This window comes from Protopterus annectens, chromosome 1.part1, assembly GCF_019279795.1.
Source record: "Protopterus annectens isolate FY-2018-M chromosome 1.part1, PAN1.0, whole genome shotgun sequence".
NCBI lineage: Eukaryota > Metazoa > Chordata > Ceratodontiformes > Protopteridae > Protopterus > Protopterus annectens.
Window position 1 is genome coordinate 504,574,561 of NC_056726.1, and position 22,602 is coordinate 504,597,162.

General features: G+C 40.6%; 1 protein-coding gene across 1 annotated transcript in view; it reads right to left on the reverse strand.

The window, feature by feature from the left end:
- The window catches only part of LOC122806092 (jouberin-like), an 806,047-nt gene that overhangs the window by 576,882 nt on the left and 206,563 nt on the right, over positions 1-22,602 (reverse strand). Inside the window, exon 3 of the mRNA XM_044076334.1 lies at positions 1,239-1,304. Within this exon, the coding sequence (XP_043932269.1) occupies positions 1,239-1,304 (66 nt within the window). The remainder of the gene's footprint in view (positions 1-1,238; positions 1,305-22,602) is intronic.

Consider the following 22,602-nt stretch of genomic DNA (forward strand, 5'->3'; position numbering starts at 1 on the left):
TTCATATTTTGTTTTTTTTTTAATGTTCAAGTTTTCAGAAATTCAATCACATTGTCTCACTGATATGAATTTCGAGTTTCTGAAAACTCGATCAACTGACATATATCCATATATCTATCGATATATATATATATATATATATATATATATATATATATATATGTGTGTGTGTGTATGTGTGTGTGTGTGCATCCCTTTAACAGAGGCTAGTACATGGAAAGTGGCCATTAACTGCTGGTAAAAATGTATATGTACTGGATGGGAATGAGATAATTGCCCACTACTGCAGTATAAAAGAAGGTCACCTCTTCAAAATCTTTCAGGAAGTCAGTTCCTCGTTAGGAAGATAAGCACAAGCAAAGGAGAAGCTTACCAGATGACCATGAAAGTGCAGACTATACTAAACCATTCAAGGTTATTTATTTGTGAAGCTGGAATCAAGGCCTGAGTGACACCTTCAAACTAGACTTTTGTGTGAGTATAGCCCATAGCTATAACAATTAGGTGGAATGTAAACACTTTATTACGGAAAAATTCCACAGCTGGAATTTATTTATTTTAATTTTTTTGTTTGCTTTTATGTACTAAAAAAAATAAAAAATGTGTCTTTTTATATATACTGCCCCCAGTGCCTCCTTGGACTTAATGTGTGTGCTTGCTTTTTTTAATCTAATGAAGCATTTTATTGTGTGGTGAAACAGCGGTGTTTTCTGGCACTGGTACAGTTTGTTGAATTATGTAACAGTCAAAGTTCATTATAATTCAAGGGGTTTTGCCCTTTTTTTGAGTTTGTGTGACTCTGGAGTTAGTATATTTAATTTCCATGGGGTCAGGGAGAGTTCCCCATGTGAACAGCTGTTTTTTTGTTTCACTTTTTGTAATCACAAATGTAACCGATTGGTTTAAATTTGCAATTACTTTTTGCAATGATTTTAGTGGAGATTAATGGTAATCGCCATTGAGTTTGTTTGATGTTTTGTGCTTCGTTCAAACTCATCTGTTAAATCATACGTGCATATATGTGTGTATGGGTGTGTATATCATATGTACTACATTTAATTTTGCCCTTTTCGCCAAATAAAAGCGTAAAAAGGTCCAAGAAGGATTTATTAAACACACAAAACAAGTTAATTCAGCTAAATTCCTGGGCAGACTTTTTTTGAGGAAATCAAATAAATAAAAATTAAGTAAGCAAATGTTTCTTAATGATGATGTGGAAGATCTAAGAACAGACTTACCTTTTCATGTGATGCAGAGCCACTGATTTCTGTTTCCAGATACGAAGCTGGAAATTTTAATCCACTCTATAAGAAAAAAAAAAAACAGAACTATCTGTAACATTAAAGTAGGTGTTTACAGTTCTCTTACTGTATCAACATACTGCTATTTTATATCCCGTAAATGCACCACATTATAGGAAATACCATCTAGTCTGTATTATATACTAATACGATTATCTTCTTCTTACTCTGAATTCTCTAGAAGTAAATATATGAACTTAACACTATGTGAACAGCAAATTTCAAAAGCGTGCCTGTATTTCTACTCTTCTGGGGGTCTCTGCTAGGGTGTAGGTCAAGTGTTTCCATAATGCAACTTTTTTCCCACATCCCTAAAGACAAAGGTCTCTATGTCTGGTTAGAAACATTTTACTTATGTCAAAGTTGGTAAACAGCTCAAGAGGAAAATACAGCGGAGTTCAGATTGAGGAAAATATATACTTGCAACTGATTTTTTTTCTTCACATTATAATGCTTTTTCGTTAAGTGGAGGGATATAAGAAGCTAACAGGCAACTCAGCTACTTTATGGTCAGGTTTACACTTAAATAGGGTTAGAGGTGGATCCTGCATAGATGGGGAACCTGTTCCAGAGCATGGGAGTCATTTGAGATGCTTATTTGTCCCGCCAACTTGTCTTGCAAAATTTAAATCCTCGGATCTAGTGGTTCTGATGCGGTTTGCTTTGCAAATGTATAAAAGGGTCCATCAGAGAGAGAATTTGAGGATGTCTTGTATGGCAGGCATAAATCACCTCTCAATAACCTGTAGGAAACCAAATATAGAGATAGGGTTTTAATACAATCTATACAGGACAATGTTGTTATACCCTGGATTCTCCTAAGGGCTGAATAATTTGGCATTATGACTTTCTTGGACCTAGATGCAAGGCCCTTACTTATAAGCTGGGCGACCTAGAATTATTTTCTTACTACCTTGGCCACATGTTGGTCAAAGGCCAAATTAATGTATACTTGTGTTCTCAGATCCCTGACAACCCGGTCAACTCTTAGAGGTGTCTTATTGATGGAGTAATTTACTTGGGTAGCAATTTTCTCAGTCAGCACTACAATGCATTTCCTGGCGTTGTGTTTTAATCAGTGACTTTGGCAACAGTCATTTCTCTGTATTAGACTCTCTTATAAGATGTTTCTGCCATGGTGGAAATTTATGATAGCTCACAATTTGCAGTCATCTGCGAACTTGGTCAGCCAAAGGCACTTGACATTAGCCTTTACGTCTGACAAGTAAATGCCAAATAGGAGCAGAGTCCCAACGTGGAGCCTTGAGGTACATCACTGGCAACTGGTCTCTTAGTGGAGGTGGTCTAATCAAGCCTGACTTTCTGGGCCCTGTCTGTGAGCCAGAGGGCAATCCAGTGAGTTATGTAGGGATTTATGCTTAGTTTGGTGAGTTTGTCAACTATACCAGAGTGGGGTATTACACCAAATGCCTTTAGCCAGGTCCAGCTAGGTGGTATTCATTGTTTCCACCCCATACACTGTCTTAGTAACATTCACAAAGATGTCCACCAGGTTTAGCAGGCATGAACTTCCCTTAACAAAGCCAGATTGGGATGGGTCCAATGAAATACACACCTCCAAACACCAATGCTCAATTCATAAAGACACCATCAAAAACATAACCATGAAAAACATTGAAAACAAAAACTATATCAAGCATTTATTGCACATTCTGGTACCTCAGCCATTCGCCTTCAATGGAACAATTTATTGCAAAAACAGCACCTCCTTATATACCACATATTCAATCAATTATTGAGACAATTAATTAATCAGCACATTATGACCATATTCTTCATTTATTAACTTATTAATTTATCATTTTAAACACCATATTGCTCATAAGATTTATATAGTCATATTACTATCCAAATTCATTCCTCTGGGATGCAGTGTATGATAATTAATTATCATTCTATATTCTAATCTGTTTAATTCTCTTTTTAAATTGCCTAGAAAAACTTTTGGTCATGCCAATACACTGAAAATTAATCCCTCCACCGATCCATTATGCGCAGACATAAAATGAATGGCTACAGGACTTTCCACATTCTTCCTTCTGATATTCCCATTATGTTCCATGATACGGACCTTCACCTTTCTAGTGGTCTGTCCTATATACCAATGCGTATTTGCACAGTTGCATCCAATAATATAGATTACCCCACATGAGTTACAATCAAATTTTTCCATGGCAAGGTATAATTTCCCATTTATTTTCACATCATGTAAGTTTTTAACTCTATAACACACAGAACAATTCCCACATCTATGTGTTCCTACCATTTTATCATCCCTAATGTTATAGATTCTCCTACTAAGCAGTTCCCCTAAATTATTATATCAGCCATACGAAAATAAAATATGTTAGGAAAAAAAGACTTCCTACCGTAGCATCCGGGTCTATAATAGATAAACGAAAGTTTATCTTACCGAACGTTAACATGAGCGAAAATCCTGGAATCTGAAACCGGAATTGTAAGATCGCAGTACAGTGAAGATGGGAATATTTGCCCTTTCCTCACTGTACTGCGATGTTGGAGTTGGAATATATATTTAGCAGGGGGGGTGTGGCGGGCACAGCCCCCCACAACTGCAGTTTCGAGTTCCGGGATTTTCGATAATGTCAGCGTTCGGTCAGATAAACTTTCGTTTATCTAATATAGACCCTAGCATCCTTAGTCACTACATGCCAATATTGTCTCATTTTTTTCCATAATTCCAGAAAAATCTGAAAACCTAGTTACAAAAAATTATTTTTGCTCTTCTTGTTGAGACTGATGTCCTACCCCACCGTGATAATATCCACCATGTCCTTTCCTATAAATGTTTTGCTGGGCATTAGAAAGGATCATTTCAGAATAACCTTTTGTAGATAGTTTTTCATATACTTCAGCTAAAAAAACCTTCTTTAAACTGATTTTCAGAGGTATTATAAAAGATCCTTCTAAATTCCCCGTACGGTAATGCTTTAAGTAAATGTGGGGGATGCATGCTGTCAGCATGTAAAAAATTATTCACTGTGGTAGATTTTCTAAATGGCCTGTGTTGCACTTTACCCTGCTCATTTATATAAAATTCAACATCTAAAAATGCTATGCTGCTATCCTTACATTCCCAAACAAATTTTAACCCGTGTGTGTTCTCATTAAGATCCCGCATAAATTTCTCAAACTGCAATTGACTGCCCCTATATACAAAAATAAGATCATCTATGTAGCGTTTGTAATAAACAACACTGCTGATGAAAAAAGAATTATGAAGCAAATTGTTTTTCAAACTCACCCATGTAAATAACAGCGTAAAAGGGGAAAAAGCTGCCCCCATTGCTGTACCCTTTGATTGTAAATAAAATTCTTTCTTCCATACAAAATAGTTGTGTGTTAAGCTAAACTCAGAAGAGATGTTAAAAAAGAGGTTCAGGGACCTTCTCCCATCATTTTAACCATAGCTTCTAAGCCCCATTTTTTGTCTATGTTTGTATATAAAGCAGACACATCTACAGTGGCCAAAAAATACTCTGTGTCCACTCCATGTTGCATAACTGTTTACAAACTTCACTTGTGTCCTTAATATGGATGATTACCCGAGTTAAATATTTTTTAAAATGAAAATCCAAAAATTTATTGACCCTCTCTATACATGGGCCTATGCCAGAGATTATAGGTCTACCTGGAGGATTTTCCTTATATTTCTGTGAATTTTAGGAACAGCGTACAAATATGGGTGTTTGGGCTCATTAACAATTACCATCTTAACATCACTTGATTTCAAGAAGCCCAATCATTCGCTCCTCTCTAACAATCCACACAGTTCTTCAGTAAACTTGTACCGGGTTCCCTGGCAATCTCTTATAAACATTTTCTTCCAATAATAAATTCTAAATCATGTTGTCATAATGTTCAATGTTCATAACAACCCAATTTCCTCCCTTGTCCGCTTGTTTAACAACTATTTTATCCAAAAATGATCTTAAATCTCTTAATGTCAACCACTCATTTGTACTAACGTTATAACCAGTGTGTGTTTTACAAAATCTACAGAACTCATGTTCAGTTCTAGCACACAATGCATTCTCAAACACACTGATGGCATTAGAACACTTGGGAGGTATAAAAGTACTATTAGAAGAAAGATTAGGCATAGACAAACGTCCACGGTATATAAGGAGGTGCTGTTTTTGCAATAAATTGTTCCATTGAAGGCGAATGGCTGAGGTACCATACCGTGCAATAAATGCTTAATATAGTTTTTGTTTTCAGCGTTTTTCATGGTTATGTTTTTGATGGTGTCTTTATGGGATGGGTCCAATGTCTAAAGGTTGCCTCTGTCTTTGTTGATCATCTCCATGATAATTTGTTCCATAGTTTTACATAACAGAGTAGTCAGACTAATAGGTCTGTAGTTTACAGGGTCTGTTGATGGTCAACCCTTGTGAAGTGGGATGACCATTACAGTCCTCCATTCTCACTGTACAAAGCTTGTTTTGAAGCTATATTTGAAAACTGACTCAAGTGGTACTGATAGGTCATGTTTCAAGCTCCTCAGGAAGTATCCAAGGATTTTGTCCGGGCCTACTGTGGCTTTGTTTTTGGCCTTAGTGAGTGCCACCAGAACTTGCTCCCTCTTAATAGTTGTGGGAAATTATGTTAGTAGACATTTCATGGGGGGGCGGGGTGGAGACAGGGAAAGAGAGGGGGTGAAGTTTGAGCTGGGTTTGTCAGCCAGCAAATTCTCTATGTCACTTTGTTCTGTGCAGGTGGCACCACTGACAACTATATTGGCACACTGATGTGTGGTGCCTTTCAGGTTTCAGACATAGCTGTAAAAGGCCTTGTGATAGCTGTAGAAGGTCTGTTACATCTGACTTTGGAGGCCTTCTGCACTTGTTGGGAAGAATCCCAAATCTCATAAGAGGCTGGAGTCAGAGGAATATAAAGTTGCGTGCTAAAGCACCAAGGTACAAAAGTATGCCCTACTCCTAGAACAAAGGTCCAACCAATAAAGTTCAGTGAAGATATGAACTGATTACCAAACTGCTATCTCACAAATACCTACAAGAAACATTTCTGAAGCAAGTTGTGGAAGCAATCATGCCTAAGGTAGACTGATATTTAACAGCACCTTTTCTCCGCACATGGTTCACTGCCTAATGGAAAAACATACAGCAAATCAACAATTCCTTAGACAGGGTTTGTTTAGCATAGACAATTTCTCTCTTCATGAAGCAAATCAGACAAACAGTTAATCTTTGAGGAAGGTAATCTTAACAGCAAATAATGACACCTGTATTTACTTCACTTTTGTAAACCAGCTCTCCATCAAAATTTTTCTTAGTAGTCATCTTTCCAAAAGGAACCAGTATAAAGTGTTGATGACTTGCTCTACAGTTATTTTTATGAAATATTTTTAATTTTATTCCACGTTTCCTTCCTTAACTGTCAAATACAAAGTACAGAAGAAAAGTTAATTTTTCCTTTATGAAAATGTCTTATTTTTCTTGTTCTAGTACTAATTCACCATATGAGAAAAAAGAAGTTATGTACTCAGCATAATGTTCCATCTTAGTTATACTTCATTTTTCTGCAACCTGTGGGTATTCTGATCCATATTAGATCCGAGCAGGCAACTTTACAAGCATCTGCTCCAAGCTCCAAGCTCCTCCCCCTTACCCATAACACATAACCATCTCCTGCCTTCCCTCAGATCGAGTTTGCTGCAATTCAAACTAATCAGCAACTCAAACTAGAATAAACCGCACATGATAATCACATGAGAAGATTCAGGGGAAGGAGGGTAGGAAGGTTGCAGAAAAATAAAGTATAACTACTCAGATGGAATGTTATGGTGAGTACATAACTTCTTTATCTTAAGTAGTTAACTTCATTTTATCTGCAACCTGTGGGACAGAGTCCCCAGCTACTCAAACTCCTGGGAGGCCGTCATGGAAGGATATTCCAGAGCACCACAGAGCCGAAGGATGTTCTCTCTCTGGAGATTAAATCCAACTTATAATGAGAAATGAAGGTATGTTACTTAGCCCAAGTTGCTGTCACACAAATGTCATCCAATGATACCCTAGACCAAAAAGCAGCAGACGTCGCCATAGATCTGGTAGAATGAGCTTTTAACAGGACCAGGTGGAGACAAGCCTTTCTCTTTGTAAATCTGCAAAATACATAGTGTAATCCATCTAGCTAAGGAAACGTTGGAGATGGCCTTACCCAAAAAGGGCTTGGAAAAGGAAACAAATAACTGGTCTGAATCATGGAAGGGCTTTGTTCTGTGTAAATAAAAATGAAGTTGTCTATGAACATCTAGAAAATGCAGTTTATATTCACCCTTGTTCTGAAAATTAGGGAAGAAAACAGGCAAGTTAATTGTTTGATTCATGTTTGATTCAGAAGCCACTTTTGGTAAGAAAGAAGGGTTTGTACAGAGAGAAACCCTGTCTTTATGGAAGATCAGGTAAGGGGGCATGGCAGACAAGGCCTGAAGCACAGAAACCCTCCTAGCTTATGTAATGGCCACTAGGCAGGCTGTCTTCCAGGATAAGAACTTCAAATCTGCTGATGATGTGGGTTCAAAGGGTGGAGCAACTAAGGCCTGGAGAACCAAGGTAAGATCCCAAGGAGGAACAGGGTTCTTAACTGGAGGACGCAAAAGAAAAGTGCCTTTAAGAAAAGCCTTACACAATCTAGAAGAGACCAGGGCATTCCTGTTCTCGCCGACATGGAAATTAGAAACAGCTGGCAGTTGCACTTTCACAATGGAAGAACTGGCCCCTTGCTGAAAAATGCTGGCTAAGAAATCTAGTACCGCAGAGACAGGGGCTGTAAAAGGATCCAGCTTTCTCTGAGAAGCCCAAATAGAAAATTGTTTCCTTTTACTGTGGTAAATCTTCCTAGTGGAAGACGTATGAGCCACCACTAGAATAGTTTTCACTGAAGACAAAAGACCGGGAGTCCTGGCAATCAAGGGAACTGGAACAACCGTGCTGTCAGCTTGAGGCTGTCCAGGTTGGGCGGATGGGTGCCCAAAGGATGAGAAATAAGATCCGGGCAGGGATCTAGAATCCAAGGAGGAGCTAGAACATGAGACCAGAGGAAGGAGAACCAAACCTGTCAAGGCCAGCACGGGGCAATGAAGATCACCTTGCACCACAGTCGGCAAGCCTTCTGAAGAAAGTTCGGAATGAGTGGTAATGAGGGATAAGCGTACAGTAGCCCGGGAGGCCAAGCATGGACGAGAGCATCTCGGGGGGGGGGGGTCCCCTGGTGATGGAATCAGAGTGAAGACCTCATTGCACTTTGCATTGGAAGGAGATGCGAAGAGATTGCAGAAAGGCTGACCCCACGCAAGAAAGATCTCCTTAGCTATCGACTGTTTCAGAGACCACTCATATGGCATTAGAATAGCCCGATTCAATTTGTCTGTTAAAATGATGGAGCGTCTCGGGATGTGCGTTGCAATCAGAAACCGACTAGTGGAGATCGCCCACTCCCAAACTCTCATGGCCTCGCAACACAGAGGTTATGATCTGGTTCCTCCTTGTCTGTTGATGTACCAGACAACTGACATGTTGTCTGACTGAGTTGCAATAGTCCCTGGAGGAAGAACAGTGTGGAAGGCTTGCAATGCTAAAAACACTGCTCTCATCTCCAGAATATTGATGTGCAATCTGCTCTTGATCTGGGACCACGAGCCTTGGACCGTCCTCTCCAGATAATGCCCCCCACCCGAGCTGGGAGGAGTCCATGGTCACTGTGGCTTGGGCTGTGGATGGAACAAATGGGCATTCTGCTACAATCTCCAGAGACTGGACCCACCAGAGAAGTGATGCCTTGCATTGGGGTATTCCATGGGGAGATCCAACCAAGACCACTGTATGGCTAGAGTCCATTGTAGAACACACAAGTGAAGACGTGCCCAGGGGAGGATAGAAATTGCTGCAGCCATAGAGCCTATGTATCTGAGAATGTCCACCGCCTTCGGTAACCTGGGGCCAAGAATTAGTGATACATGAGCTCTTAGACTTGGACCCTGTTTGAAGTTAGGAAGACTTTCAGTTGAAGGGTGTCCAGCCATGCCCCAATAAAGTCCAAGATCTGTACCAGATTCAGGAGTGACTTGGGAACATTGACCGTAATCCCTAACAGGTCTGCAAGATGTAGGGAGAAGTCTCTGGCTTGGCAAAGCAGATGCTTGGTGGAAGCAGCGAGGAGCCAATCGTCTAGGTAAGGGAATACCTGGAGTAAATGCCTGAGCTGGACTGATCGGGGGGGACTGGTTCGATGGCTCGTTTTGAAGCAGCTTGGAAACCTCTAGCGCTGCTGTCTCCTTTTGAGCAGGTGGAACATCTGGGAGGCATTTTGGTTGGATAGGAAAGGCAACAAACGGGATGGTGTAACCTCTGAATATTATTTGAAGCGCCCAGTGATTTGCAGTTATGGACTCCCATGCCATTGGGTGCAATGATAATCTTCCCCCAACTGCTTCCAGAGTAGGACAGTCGGGCAACCCCTCAGGGCTGCTGCGCTGGCCTGTCCGAGAAGGGCTCCCTAGACCCAAAGTTCCTCGGACCCCCCTCTGCCTCTGGGAGGGCATCTGTCTTGTCCCCCCTCTGCCTCTAGGGGATGAGTTGTCCTGAGAGTCCCGGGAAAACTGCGATTTCTGGAACCACATCTGCTTTTGCCCTATCTGATTCCTGGAAAAGGACATTTGAGGGCTAGAGAAGTGGATTCCGATGGCGGACAAAGTCTTCCCATCTTTTTTACTCTGGACAAGGATGTCACGTACGGTCTTCCCAAAGAGAGAACAACCATCGAAGGGAGCATTTACAAAAGATGCACTGAAGGGGTATGCAAACTGACATAGTCTGAGCCAAGCATGTCGCCTCATAGCTACACCGGTCCCAGCTGCCCTAGCTGATCCTTCCGTAGCATGAGAAAGGAGCTGCATGGATATTTTTGACACTGTTTTCAGAGTAGACATCTTTGCAGAGAACAGACGATTGTCCTCCTGCGACAAAGACTCTGGGGGCAACTCAGCTAACTCCGAGACTAGGTCTTGCTGCAGTCATATAATGTGTGCCAAGTAGTTAAGCGCTTGGATGGAAAACGTTGCTGAAGAATACATTCGCTTCTCAAATCAATCCACAATCCTAGACTCCTTATCCGGTGGGTGGACCGAGGAACTCTCTTAAGCCAGTTCCTTCTTGGTGGCTGCTGCAACCACCATAGCGTCCACAGGGGATACTTTATATCATGCCTATCTGTCAGAGGGTGGAGAGAGAATTTTGTCCAAGCACTTGAGTATCGGCTCTCTGGTGTCAGGCTCCTTCCATGCCTGCATGGTGATGAGATCCACTAAAGGATCCGTTGATGGGCACACCCAGGACATAGATGGGCCCGTGCCAAAAGCCTCCAGGAACACTGATTCATCCGTAGAAGGTTACGGGGCTGATCAACCTCCCCTCTGGTGGATGATCTCCGTGACGTCTCCAAAGGAGACATCCTCAGGAGGTGACCTGGGGGAACCTTCTCCATCATCTAAATCATTGTCTTCTGTAAAGGACTCGGGGGGAGTCTAGATGCCTCCCTTTGCATGTGTGCTTACGATGAACCTCTTCAGTGGGACTCTCTGAAGAGGGCTCATGAGCATGCAGAGGATCCGTCTGGGGCTACTCTAGCATGGGCTGTCCCTGAGACAAGCTGAAGGGATTCGTAACCGAATCCGAGCGAGTCTGGGTGGAATCCAAGGAAATAGGCTGAGGTCTTGATCCTTGGGGGAGAACCATGTTGAATGCCAATGGAGAGCGCACCTGCTTAGAACCCAACAAGGAGGAAGCTCTCCCTGGGTCCATCGTGAGGATCGGGGCCATGGCTAGGGTAGCCGGAGCTCTGAAGAAACGGCTCGGATCCGACAAAGTCGGAGCCAAAAACACATCCATCCCCTCAGGTCCGACTACCCGCCCTCGGCCCCAAGAGCTGCATGGATCCCAGCTGGTTAGATCAGAGGAACTCAGGTAATCACCAGAGTTGAGGCTGGAGGAACCATCGACGCCGAATCCCCAGTTCCGAAGATCCTCGGACCATATATCCCGAAACCACAGGCTGGATCGGGGAAGGAGAAATCGGATGAAACAAAGGCATGGAGGTCCCCCCTCCAGAGGGAGAGGAACCAGGCAAGACTCCCATTTGGATTTGGGTCCGAATGAATCTCCTCATCATCCTGTCCATATCCATTTCAGAAAGACTCCGAGTCGAGCGTGAGGAAGAGACAGACTTGGATCTGGCTGGTCACTGAGATGATCTGAAGGAAGGCCTAAGCTCTGTAGGCTCCGTGGAAAATCTGGGGGAGTGGAGCCGAGGAGAAACAGGTCTCGAGACCTTGGAAGGCGGGCTAGGGGAAGACTCCCAATCTGGAGACCATTTACAGGGCCTATCCCCTTTCTTCTCTCTGTGTCTCCCTCTCATAGGTTCATAGGTAGTTACTAGGCTATTGGCCCTAGGGCCTATATAAGCCTAACCAAAAGGTACACTGGCTTTTGCCACCCAAGAAAATTATTTTCCTGTGCCACTGTTGAGCAGAGCCACAGAAGTGATCCCCGGGGTGAATTTCCTATCTCCCATCCAATCATCAAGATTTTTCTTGAAGAGTGCTAATGAGGGGCTTTGTTTGATATAGATAGGTATCTTGTTCCAGAGTATAGGAAGTCTCTGGGACAGGAATCTATCCCTCCAGCATGTTCTGTTTATTGTGGTGACAAGGTTTGGATCCCTAGAGAGTGTAGCTCGGAGAGATTGGGATTTCTTTAAGTGGAGCATGTCCAAAAATTGACATAGCTTTGTGTGTTAGGCAGAGATCGCCTCTGAGTAGGAGATATGCGATGGAGTAAAGCTGCAATTTTTTGAGACAGTCTGTATAGGGCATCTGTTTGAGGCCAGTAATCCTCTTTGTGAGGTATTTCTGTGGCCTTTCCAGTTGTTGTAGATGTCTTGTGAGGTACATACCAAAAGGGGAGTTGTACTCTATAATGGGTCTAATGAGTGATGAGTAGAGGGGAACAATGACCTCATTTTTCCTGGATGAGAAACCTTTTGTGATGAGGTATGCCATGTAGAAGGATTTCCTGACTACTGTTCATAGGTTCATAGGTTCATACTAGGCTATCTGCCCTAAGGCATTTATAAGCCTAGCCAGAGTGTGTTTGGCTTTCGCCACCCATTTTAAATTAATTTTGCTATGCCCTTTTTCGAGGTTAGTATACTGTGCCTCTGTCTAACAGTGACAGAAGTGATACCCGGGGGTAAACCTACGATCTCCCCTCCACTCATCAAGATTCCTTTTGAAGAGAGTCAATGAGGGACTCTGCCTAACCTGGACTGGGATTTTATTCCAGAGTGAAGGGAGCCTCTGGGTTATGAATCTGTCCCTCCAGCATGTCCTATTTATTTCAGTGCTGAGGTTCAAGTCTCTCGAGCGCGTAGCTCGATGGGATTTGGATTTTCTGAGGTGCAGCATGTCCATTAATTCCGGGTTGGACATGGCTTTATATGTCAGGCACAGATCGCCTCTGAGCAGGCGGAATGCCACTGAGTAGAGCTGGAGTTTCATTAACCAGGCAGCATATGGCATCTGTTTGAGCCCTTTGATCCTCTTGGTGAGGTACTTTTGGGGTCTTTCCAGTTGCTGCAGGTGTCTGGTAAGGTACATCCCAAAAGGGGCATTGTACTCATCCCTTATCAGGCCCATAATTGAGTAAAGAGGCACGATGACCTCCCCTGATCTAGATGTGAATCCCTTCATGATTAGGTCGGCTATATAAAATGTTTTTCTAACCACTTTGGCCACGTGGTTGTCAAATGAGAGATTGATATCAACTTGGGTCCCCAGGTCCCTAATTACTTCTTCTGTACTTAATGGATTACCACCCATGTGGTAATTTGTGGGCAGTTTGTTTTTGCCAAAGGGGATGACTATACACTTTTTGGCGTTTAGCTTGAGGCCATGGCTCTGGCACCAGTTGTCTGTTTCTATGAGGCCCTTTTGGAGGATGCTTGTGTCGGCTGGAGAGTCGATTATGGCACCCAGTTTGTAGTCATCTGCGAACTTGGTCAGCCACAGTCCTTCCGTGTTTGCCTGTACCTCCGAGAAATATATACCGAACAAGAGAAGTCCCAGGACTGAGTCTTGTGGGACGCCACTTATAACTGGTTTGGAGTCTGACATGGCTCCAGCAATTCTAACCATGTGGGTTCCGTCCTTGAACCAGTTTGCAACCCATCTAGTGACATAAGGGTTTATATTTAAGCTGGTGAGCTTATCTATAATGCCCGAGTGGGGTATTGTATCAAAGGCTTTTGTGAGGTCCAGGTAGGCTGTGTGGACCACCTTCCCCTCGTCAATGGCCTTGGTGACTGTTTCACAGAAATCGACCAGGTTTAAGAGGCAGGATCTGCCCTTAACAAAGCCGAACTGGGTAGGATCCAGTGTCTGTAGGTCCCCAATATCTTTATTTATGAGGTCCATGATGATCCTTTCCATGGCTTTGCAGACCAAGCTAGTCATGCTTATGGGGAAATAGTTTCCAGGATCCATTGAGGCACCACCTTTGTGGAGAGGGACCACTGTTGCTGTACGCCACTCTTTGGGTACATATCCTGTAGTAAGGCTGAGATTGAACAGTAGTTTTATGTTTGGGTTTAGCTCTTCTTGGAGTTCATGTAGGACGCAGCCCGGGACACCGTCTGGTCCCATTGATGCTGTGTTTTTTGCTTTGGAGAGGGCGGCTCTTACCTGAGCATCTGAGATGTCAGGGGGCAGCACTCTGCTGGGATAGACATTCGCTCTTTTGGTGGGGGGGGAGTTTGCGCTGAACCTGTCAGCTAGGATGTTGGCAATGTCTGTGGGTTCGGTGTATTTTTTGTCATTTTGGATTAATTCTGAGCATATCTGGGAATTCCCACCCAGGTTCCTAACATAACTAAAGAAAGCCTTGTGATTATCCTTAGTGTCCTGTGCATTTTTTCTCTCGAAGCTGGCCTTAGACGATTTTATGAGTGCCAGTAGTTTTTTGCTAATACTGTGGCGATGTGATTATCAAAGGAGACACTACTGTCCACCTGTGTCCCAAGGTCTCTTATCACACTTTCCATGTTAAGTAGACTACCGCCTATGTGGTAGTTCATGGATACAGAGTTTTTACCAAAAGGGATGACAATGCACTTTTTTGGCATTGAGCTTGAGGCCATGGCTTTGACACCAGACATCTGTCTCAGCGAGGCCCTTTTGTAGGATGTCCACATCTTTTGGAATTTTGATTATGGCTCCTAGTTTGCAGTCATCCGCAAACTTCGTTAGCCAAAGACCTTCTGTGCTAGCCTGTACTTCAGAGAAGTAGATACCAAACAGGAGAGGACCCAGGACTGAGCCCTGTGGTACTCCACTTGTCACTATTCTGAAGTTGGATTTGGAGTCTGCTACTTTCACAGTGTGGGTTCTGTCAGTGAGCCAGTTGGCAACCCATCTTGTGACATAGGGATTTATACCTAGTTTAGTGAGTTTATCTATAATTCCAAAGTGGGGGATGGTGTTGAAAGCCTTGGCGAGATCTAGATAGGCTGTGTGAACCACCTTACCCTCATCTAAGGCTTTGGTGACTGCTTCAAAGAAGTATATCTCTCTGCATCCTTGTGTTTTTTGTCTCTCGCTTTCACATCCCCTTCAGCAGGTATAGCGGGAGGGTGAGTCCCAGCCTGGGGGGGGGGGGGCTGTTGGTCAGGAGTTGTAGAAGCCAAGGCCAAGGCTGAAGTATCTAAAGTAGATGCTGGAAGCAAGACTTTTGCCACCAGTTTGGCCTTCCCATCTTTCAGGGCCCTTGGATTAAATCCTGCACAAACACTGCATTGGCTGGACAAATGAGCTATGCCCAGGCAAAAAACACACAGAGTGTCACCATCCACTGGTGAAAGCTTATGGCCACACTCTGTGCATTTTTTAAAGGTAGGTTTTGGCTGTTCAGGCATCCCAAAACAATAACAGCCACACCTAGAAAAACCCCAACACACTACCGGACCACGCACATACTAAGGGAAGGGAAGGGCCTACACAAAAACTACCTCACAAAAACTATAAACTGATGAACAAGCATTAGGGAGAGGAAAAGGGAACTAACTGAGAAAATCTCTCAACACAAAAACTCCAAAAAGCACTTACAGTAAACTCTAAAGCTCAGAGCTACGGAGATCACGATGCTGATGCACGAAGCGGCAAACGAGATCTGAGGGAAAGCAAGAGATGGTGGTGTGTTATGGGTAAGGGGGAGGAGCTTGGAGCAGATGCTTGTAAAGTTGCCGGCTCGGATCCGATATGGATCCGAATACCCACAGGTTGCAGATAAAATGAAGTTAACTACTTCAGATGTAATCTTAGTACTACTATAAAGACTGAAAGCACAGCTTTTTACACTTTGTTTACATACAAGCATTCCAGGATGTAAAAAAAAATCCTTACATATACTACTCATGTTATACTCAACATATCTGGATAATTACTTACTCATTCCTTCAAATGACCTTAACGATAAAAGACACCACATTCTATGTAGTAACTTCTCACCTATTTCATTCTTATACAACTCAGAAGATTTTTACAATACTACCATATTACATCTAAGAATTACCATGTAACACTATTAAACTGGCAGTTAGTGCAGATGACCAAGGCTATGAGATGTTAACAGTTTTCTTCCTATTGTACTGGGTTTAATTCTCACAGTCTTCATTTACCTATTGTGTGACCTTGAGCAAGTCACTTAATCAGATATACTTTGGGGCAACTGATAATTTGGGCTATGCTCCTTAATGGTTTCCTGGACTGCATGTCTAGTAAATACCTGTCAACAAATACTGTGTACCCCTGGACAAAATATCAGAAATCCTTGTGCTATACAAGTATTATTCATACTACTGAAACCATCAACAGCTAGAGTATTATATTTCAAAATAAATAATGCTTCATTTTTGTAGCCATTTTTGACCATTTACTGGGGCTAAAGATTGAACTAGATGTAAGACAGTAAGCCTAAGGCCTTTCACAGAACCCCCCACCCCTGCCCAAACCCATGGACAGAGTGCTGGCCAACTTCTGGGATTTTTATTTAGTTTCTTCACTACTAATTATATTTCTTCCTTTGAGGGTGAGAAGAACGGAACAAAACTACGGTAGTATGCTTCTAACATTTTTCAATCTCCTTCTATGAAGAAATAACATTATTATGAAATTTTAATGGGCTAAATTGGCTGCTTGTTTTCTTTTGACTGAGGTACCCATAGATCTTTTTTCTTGTTGTCACCCACCTTGCATACTAATTTACTTTATTTTTCTGTATAGACTTTTTTCTATTTTAAACCAAGTGTGAATATGCCCAGCAATAAGATAAAGGCTCCTGTGACACGAAACGTAAAAAAGATAAAATGTTCACTCCACCACATGCACGGGAATCAAAAATGGCAGCAGCTCGTAAAAAGCGACACAAAATGCGTCAATAGTCCCAACAAACAGCAGCAAAATGTGATCTGTAAAAAGCTTTTATTCCACATAAAAGAGTAAGCGCTTTCACCCGAAGGCTTCTTCAGAATACAATCCATTACATAAACCATTAGCTTTATATAACACGAATTGACAGCTGATAGGTTCTTATTACATATGCGTTAATGACGCTTAAATATTCAAATACATTATTAATAAATACATAAATAGAATCATTAAAACCATTAAAATACAAATCATGTATTAACTAAATATATTAAATAAGTTTCATATGCTACATATTTCATCTTTTGGGTTTATTTACCCTTCTTTTACGTAAAATAGGCTTAAGGTGAACTTTACCATTCAGTCCTGGGGACTTATCCGCTCTACAACGGATAATCCACTTTAATTCACATTCCTGAGTATAATTATCAATATCACCTCCCCTCATACTGGTGATAATATTTTATATAACATAGAATTTAAAAGAGTGTGATATACCTAAAGATTTTTGATGTTTCGCTAAAGCATTATGCTCAGATCCTTTCCGCATATGATAGACGTGCTCCCTTATGCGTTCCCTAAGCTGTCTATTGGTTTTCCCAATATAGAACGCTGTGCAGGATGTGCATCTAGCTAAATAGTCCACATTGCAACTTAAACAATTAGTCATAGTGTGAAAAGAATATTCATGCTTCATCACAGGATGTAAAAATGTCATAGTGTTATCTATGTAATGACACTGATTGCAACTATTACAAGGTATAGTATTATATACAGATGAACTTCTTACAAAATTATTTGATTTCAAAGAGGAGTGACATAAAATGCATTTTAAATTAGGTTTATTTTTGAAAATGAATTTGGGTCTCTGACCAACAACTTCGCTAATTTCATGATCAAGTAAGAGGGTGTCCCAGTGTCTCTCTACTGATTTTCTAATATGTTCTAAATCTCTGGTGTAAAACATGGGTATCCTAACTTGACACACTTCCTCATTAACTGGAACATGAATATCACCGTCATTAGGATCTGAAAAGTATGGTCGTGCCCTTGTTCCCCTTAATCCGTTAACTTCTAGAGTGGCTTCATCAAAAACCTTCTCATTATAACCTCTCTCAGAAAACCTTGCCTTAAGATCTGCCAACTCTTGTAATTATCCTTTATGTGTAGGATTAAGTCTGGACGCCCTCATTATTTGGCCTTTTACCACATTATCAAAAACGTATTTAGGATGCATACTGTGTCTGTGTAAAAGGCTATTCCTATGACAGGCTTTTTTGTGGACAGAAGTGTTCAGAAGCCCATTCTCAAGTCTAATAATATTGACATCCAAATAAGATATTTCAGACAGGGAAAAACTTAAAGTAAATCTCAAAAAAACAGTTAAATTGTTCATAACCTCAACAAAGTCTAAAAGACTAGTGTTCATCACCTCTCCAAATCAGGAAGAGGTCATCTACAAATCTTCTATAAAAACCTACATATCTTTGAAAAGATTCATGGGGAAACAGAAGTTCCTCTTCCCAATCAGTCATTACAAGGTTGGTGCAGCTATTGGCACAAGGTGTGCCCATAGCTACGCCATCCTTCTGCAAATAAATACTCTCATCAAAGATAAATGCATTGTTATGCAATACTGTTTCTAAGAGCAGGGCTAACAAATCTATTTTTTGTCTACTAATATTCAAATTCCTAATCAAATATTGTTGTATTCTGTGTACACCTATTGTCATTAGGTATCACAGTGAACAAACTGATGACATCCAAAGTAACCAAAAAATAATGTTCCTGATCATTAAGAGTCTTAATATAACTGTAAAGATCCAACAAAAATTGTTTACTGTCTTTCAGAATATATGCATTAACATCTATCACCGGTCTAAGGTGATATTCCAAAAAGACAGAAAATGGTTCGGTAAGCCATCCCTGTCCAGCTACTATTGGACGCAAGGGTGGCTTAACCAAAGATTTGTGAACCTTTGGCAAGCCCTATATGACTGGTATAAGCGGGTTATAAACTTTCAAATAACTAAACAACTCCCATGTAATGTCACCACTCTTTCCTAAATCATCTAACATGTCAAAAACTTGAAAAACCTTGCCTTAAGCCATCCTTGCGTCCAATAGTAGCTGGACAGGGATGGCTTACCGAACCATTTTCTGTCTTTTTGGAATATCACCTTAGACCGGTGGTAGATGTTAATGCATATATTCTGAAAGACAGTAAACAATTTTTGTTGGATCTTTACAGTTATATTAAGACTCTTAATGATCAGGAACATTATTTTTTGGTTACTTTGGATGTCATCAGTTTGTTCACTGTGATACCTAATGACATAGGTGTACACAGAATACAACAATATTTGATTAGGAATTTGAATATTAGTAGACAAAAAATAGATTTGTTAGCCCTGTTCTTAGAAACAGTATTGCATAACAATGCATTTATCTTTGATGAGAGTATTTATTTGCAGAAGGATGGCGTAGCTATGGGCACACCTTGTGCCAATAGCTACGCCAGCCTTGTAATGGCTGATTGGGAAGAGGAACTTCTGTTTCCCCTTGAATCTTTTCAAAGATATGTAGGTTTTTATAGAAGATTTGTAGATGACCTCTTCCTGATTTGGAGAGGTGATGACACTAGTCTTTTAGACTTTGTTGAGGTTATGAACAATTTAACTGTTTTTTTGAGATTTACTTTAAGTTTTTCCCTGTCTGAAATATCTTATTTGGATGTCAATATTATTAGACTTGAGAATGGGCTTCTGAACACTTCTGTCCACAAAAAAGCCTGTCATAGGAATAGCCTTTTACACAGACACAGTATGCATCCTAAATACGTTTTTGATAATGTGGTAAAAGGCCAAATAATGAGGGCATCCAGACTTAATCCTACACATAAAGGATACTTACAAGAGTCGGCAGATCTTAAAGCAAGGTTTGCTGAGAGAGGTTATAATGAGAAGGTTTTTGATGAAGCCACTCTAGAAGTTAACGGATTAAGGGGAACAAGGGCATGACCATACTTTTCAGATCCTAATGACGGTGATATTCATGTTCCAGTTAATGAGGAATTGTGTCAAGTTAGTATACCCATGTTTTACACCAGAGATTTAGAACATATTAGAGAATCAGTAGAGAGACACTGGGACACCCTCTTACTTGATCATGAAATTGGCGAAGTTGTTGGTCTGAGACCCAAATTCATTTTCAAAAATAAACCTAATTTAAAACGCACTTTATGTCACTCCTCTTTGAAATCAAATAATTTTGTAAGAAGTTCATCTGAATATAATACTATACCTTGTAATAGTTGCAATCAGTGTCAATACATAGATAACACTATGACATTTTTACATCCTGTGACGAAGCTTGAATATTCTTTTCACACTATGACTAATTGTTTAAGTTGCAATGTGGTCTGTTTAGCTAGATGCACATCCTGCACAGCGTTCTATATTGGGAAAACCAATAGACAGCTTAGGGAATGCGTAAGGGAGCACGTCTATCATATGCGGAAAGGATCTGCGCATAATGCTTTAGCAAAACATCAAAAATCTTTAGGTATATCACACTCTTTTAAATTCTGTGTTATACAAAATATTATCACCAGTATGAGGGGAGGTGATATTGATAATTATACTCAGGAATGTGAATTAAAGTGGATTATCCGTTGTAGAGCGGATAAGTCCCCGGGACTGAATGATAAAGTTCACCTTAAGCCTATTTTACGTAAAAGAAGGGTAAATAAACCCAAAAGATGAAATATGTAGCATATGAAACTTATTTAATATATTTAGTTAATACATGATTTGTATTTTAATGGTTTTAATGATTCTATTTATGTATTTATTAATAATGTATTTGAATATTTAAGCGTCATTAACGCATATGTAATAAGAACCTATCAGCTGTCAATTCGTGTTATATAAAGCTAATGGTTTATGTAATGGATTGAAGTCTGAAGAAGCCTTCGGGGGAAAGCACTTACTCTTTTATGTGGAATAAAAGCTTTTTACAGATCACATTTTGCTGCTGTTTGTTGGGACTATTGACGCATTTTGTGTCGCTTTTTACGAGCTGCTGCCATTTTTGATTCCTGTGCATGTGGTGGAGTGAACATTTTATCTTTTTTCTAGTTTAGCTTTCTTCCTGACAATAGCAAAATCATTTGCATTAATGTTGTTCAATTACTTAAGATTAAAAAAAAAAAAAAAAAAAAAAAAAAAATAGAATGACAAACTCTTAATTTGCCAATGCATATTAGTACATTCTTGTTATTTATTTGTAGATTTACATATTATTTATTACTGCAATGGAAGGATCTATATTACATAATCGAAAATTAACTTGCTCGAACCAGCGAACCGGCTTTAATATCGAAATTCACTTCATCAAACTCGGTCTTCTGGGGGGCTGTGCCCCCCCATATACACACCCCACTAATTAAATATGTCAACTCTGAGATAGCATTACAGTGAGAAAAGGGAAAATTTTCCATTCTTCACTGTACTGCAATCTCACTATCAAAAGCTCGATGAAGTGAATTTCGATATTAAATCCGGTTCGAGTAAGTTAATTTTCGATTATGTAATATAGACCCGCAATTGAATGCTTACCCATAAGGTATTTTATAATAAAAGCAATAGCAATATGAAAGTATTGTCAGTAAAAACAGTACAATTAGATTCAAGAAGGCAAAAATAAACATAGTTAAATAAATTATATTATGAAAAGTAAAACAAAAAATCCATGCCTTTAAAAGGATTCAGACAGGTCCTCCTAAACAGGTGGTGCTTAAGAGACCTTCTAAGGAGGCCTCAAATTTACATGCCTGAATCAGGGAAGATGGCTGATTCCAAAGGAACAGAGCAGGATGGCCTGTTTGATTATTCCAGATGGGCCATTGGGACAGCTAAGAGACTCTGACATGACTACCAGATGTTCTTCTCTTCACTGCTGCAGTATTCATTATTTATTTATTTCATATTTGATAACTGGGTTGGTCTAGCTGAGTTACAAAAAAAAATTTTCATTGGAGACCCGAGAAGAAAAGCTCCAATAACTTCTATAGCAATAAGAAGTAAAAAGAAATCCAATCTACATTAGGCAGAGCCCCTCACTAACACTCTTCAAAAGAAACCTTGACGAGTGGATGGGAAACAGACAATTTACCCTGGGATCACTGCAGTGGCTCTGCTGGACTGAGGCACAGGGAACTAATGGCTCTGCTGGACCGAGGCACAGGGAAATAATCTACGGGGGCAGTGAAAGCCAACACATTCTGGCTAGGCTTATAGATGCCCTCGGGCAGATAGACTAGTACTTACCTATGAATCTATGAACCTATGGAGCATTATTCATAAGGTAAAATAGGGTTTATATATCACGTTGTTGAAGTTTTACAACTTCGAACGCTATATGGTCGAACCCATATGTTCGAAGTTGTAAAACTTCGAAAACTTAAAAAAAAAAAAAATAAAAAACATACCTGACGGTTGTAAGCAGGGGGAAGCACCCCCACACACCCCCACTCTTTAAATATACCAACTCCAAGATCGCACTACAGTGCAGTAAAGGCAAATCTTCCCTTTCCACACTGTACTGCATTGTAGTGCAGTCTCAGAGTTGGTATATTTAAAGAGTAGGGGGTGTGGGTGGTGCAGGGGGGGCTTGCACCCCTGCTTACAACCGCCAGGTAATTTATTTATTATTTTTAATTTTTTTAAGTTTTCGAAGTTTTACAACTTCGAATATATG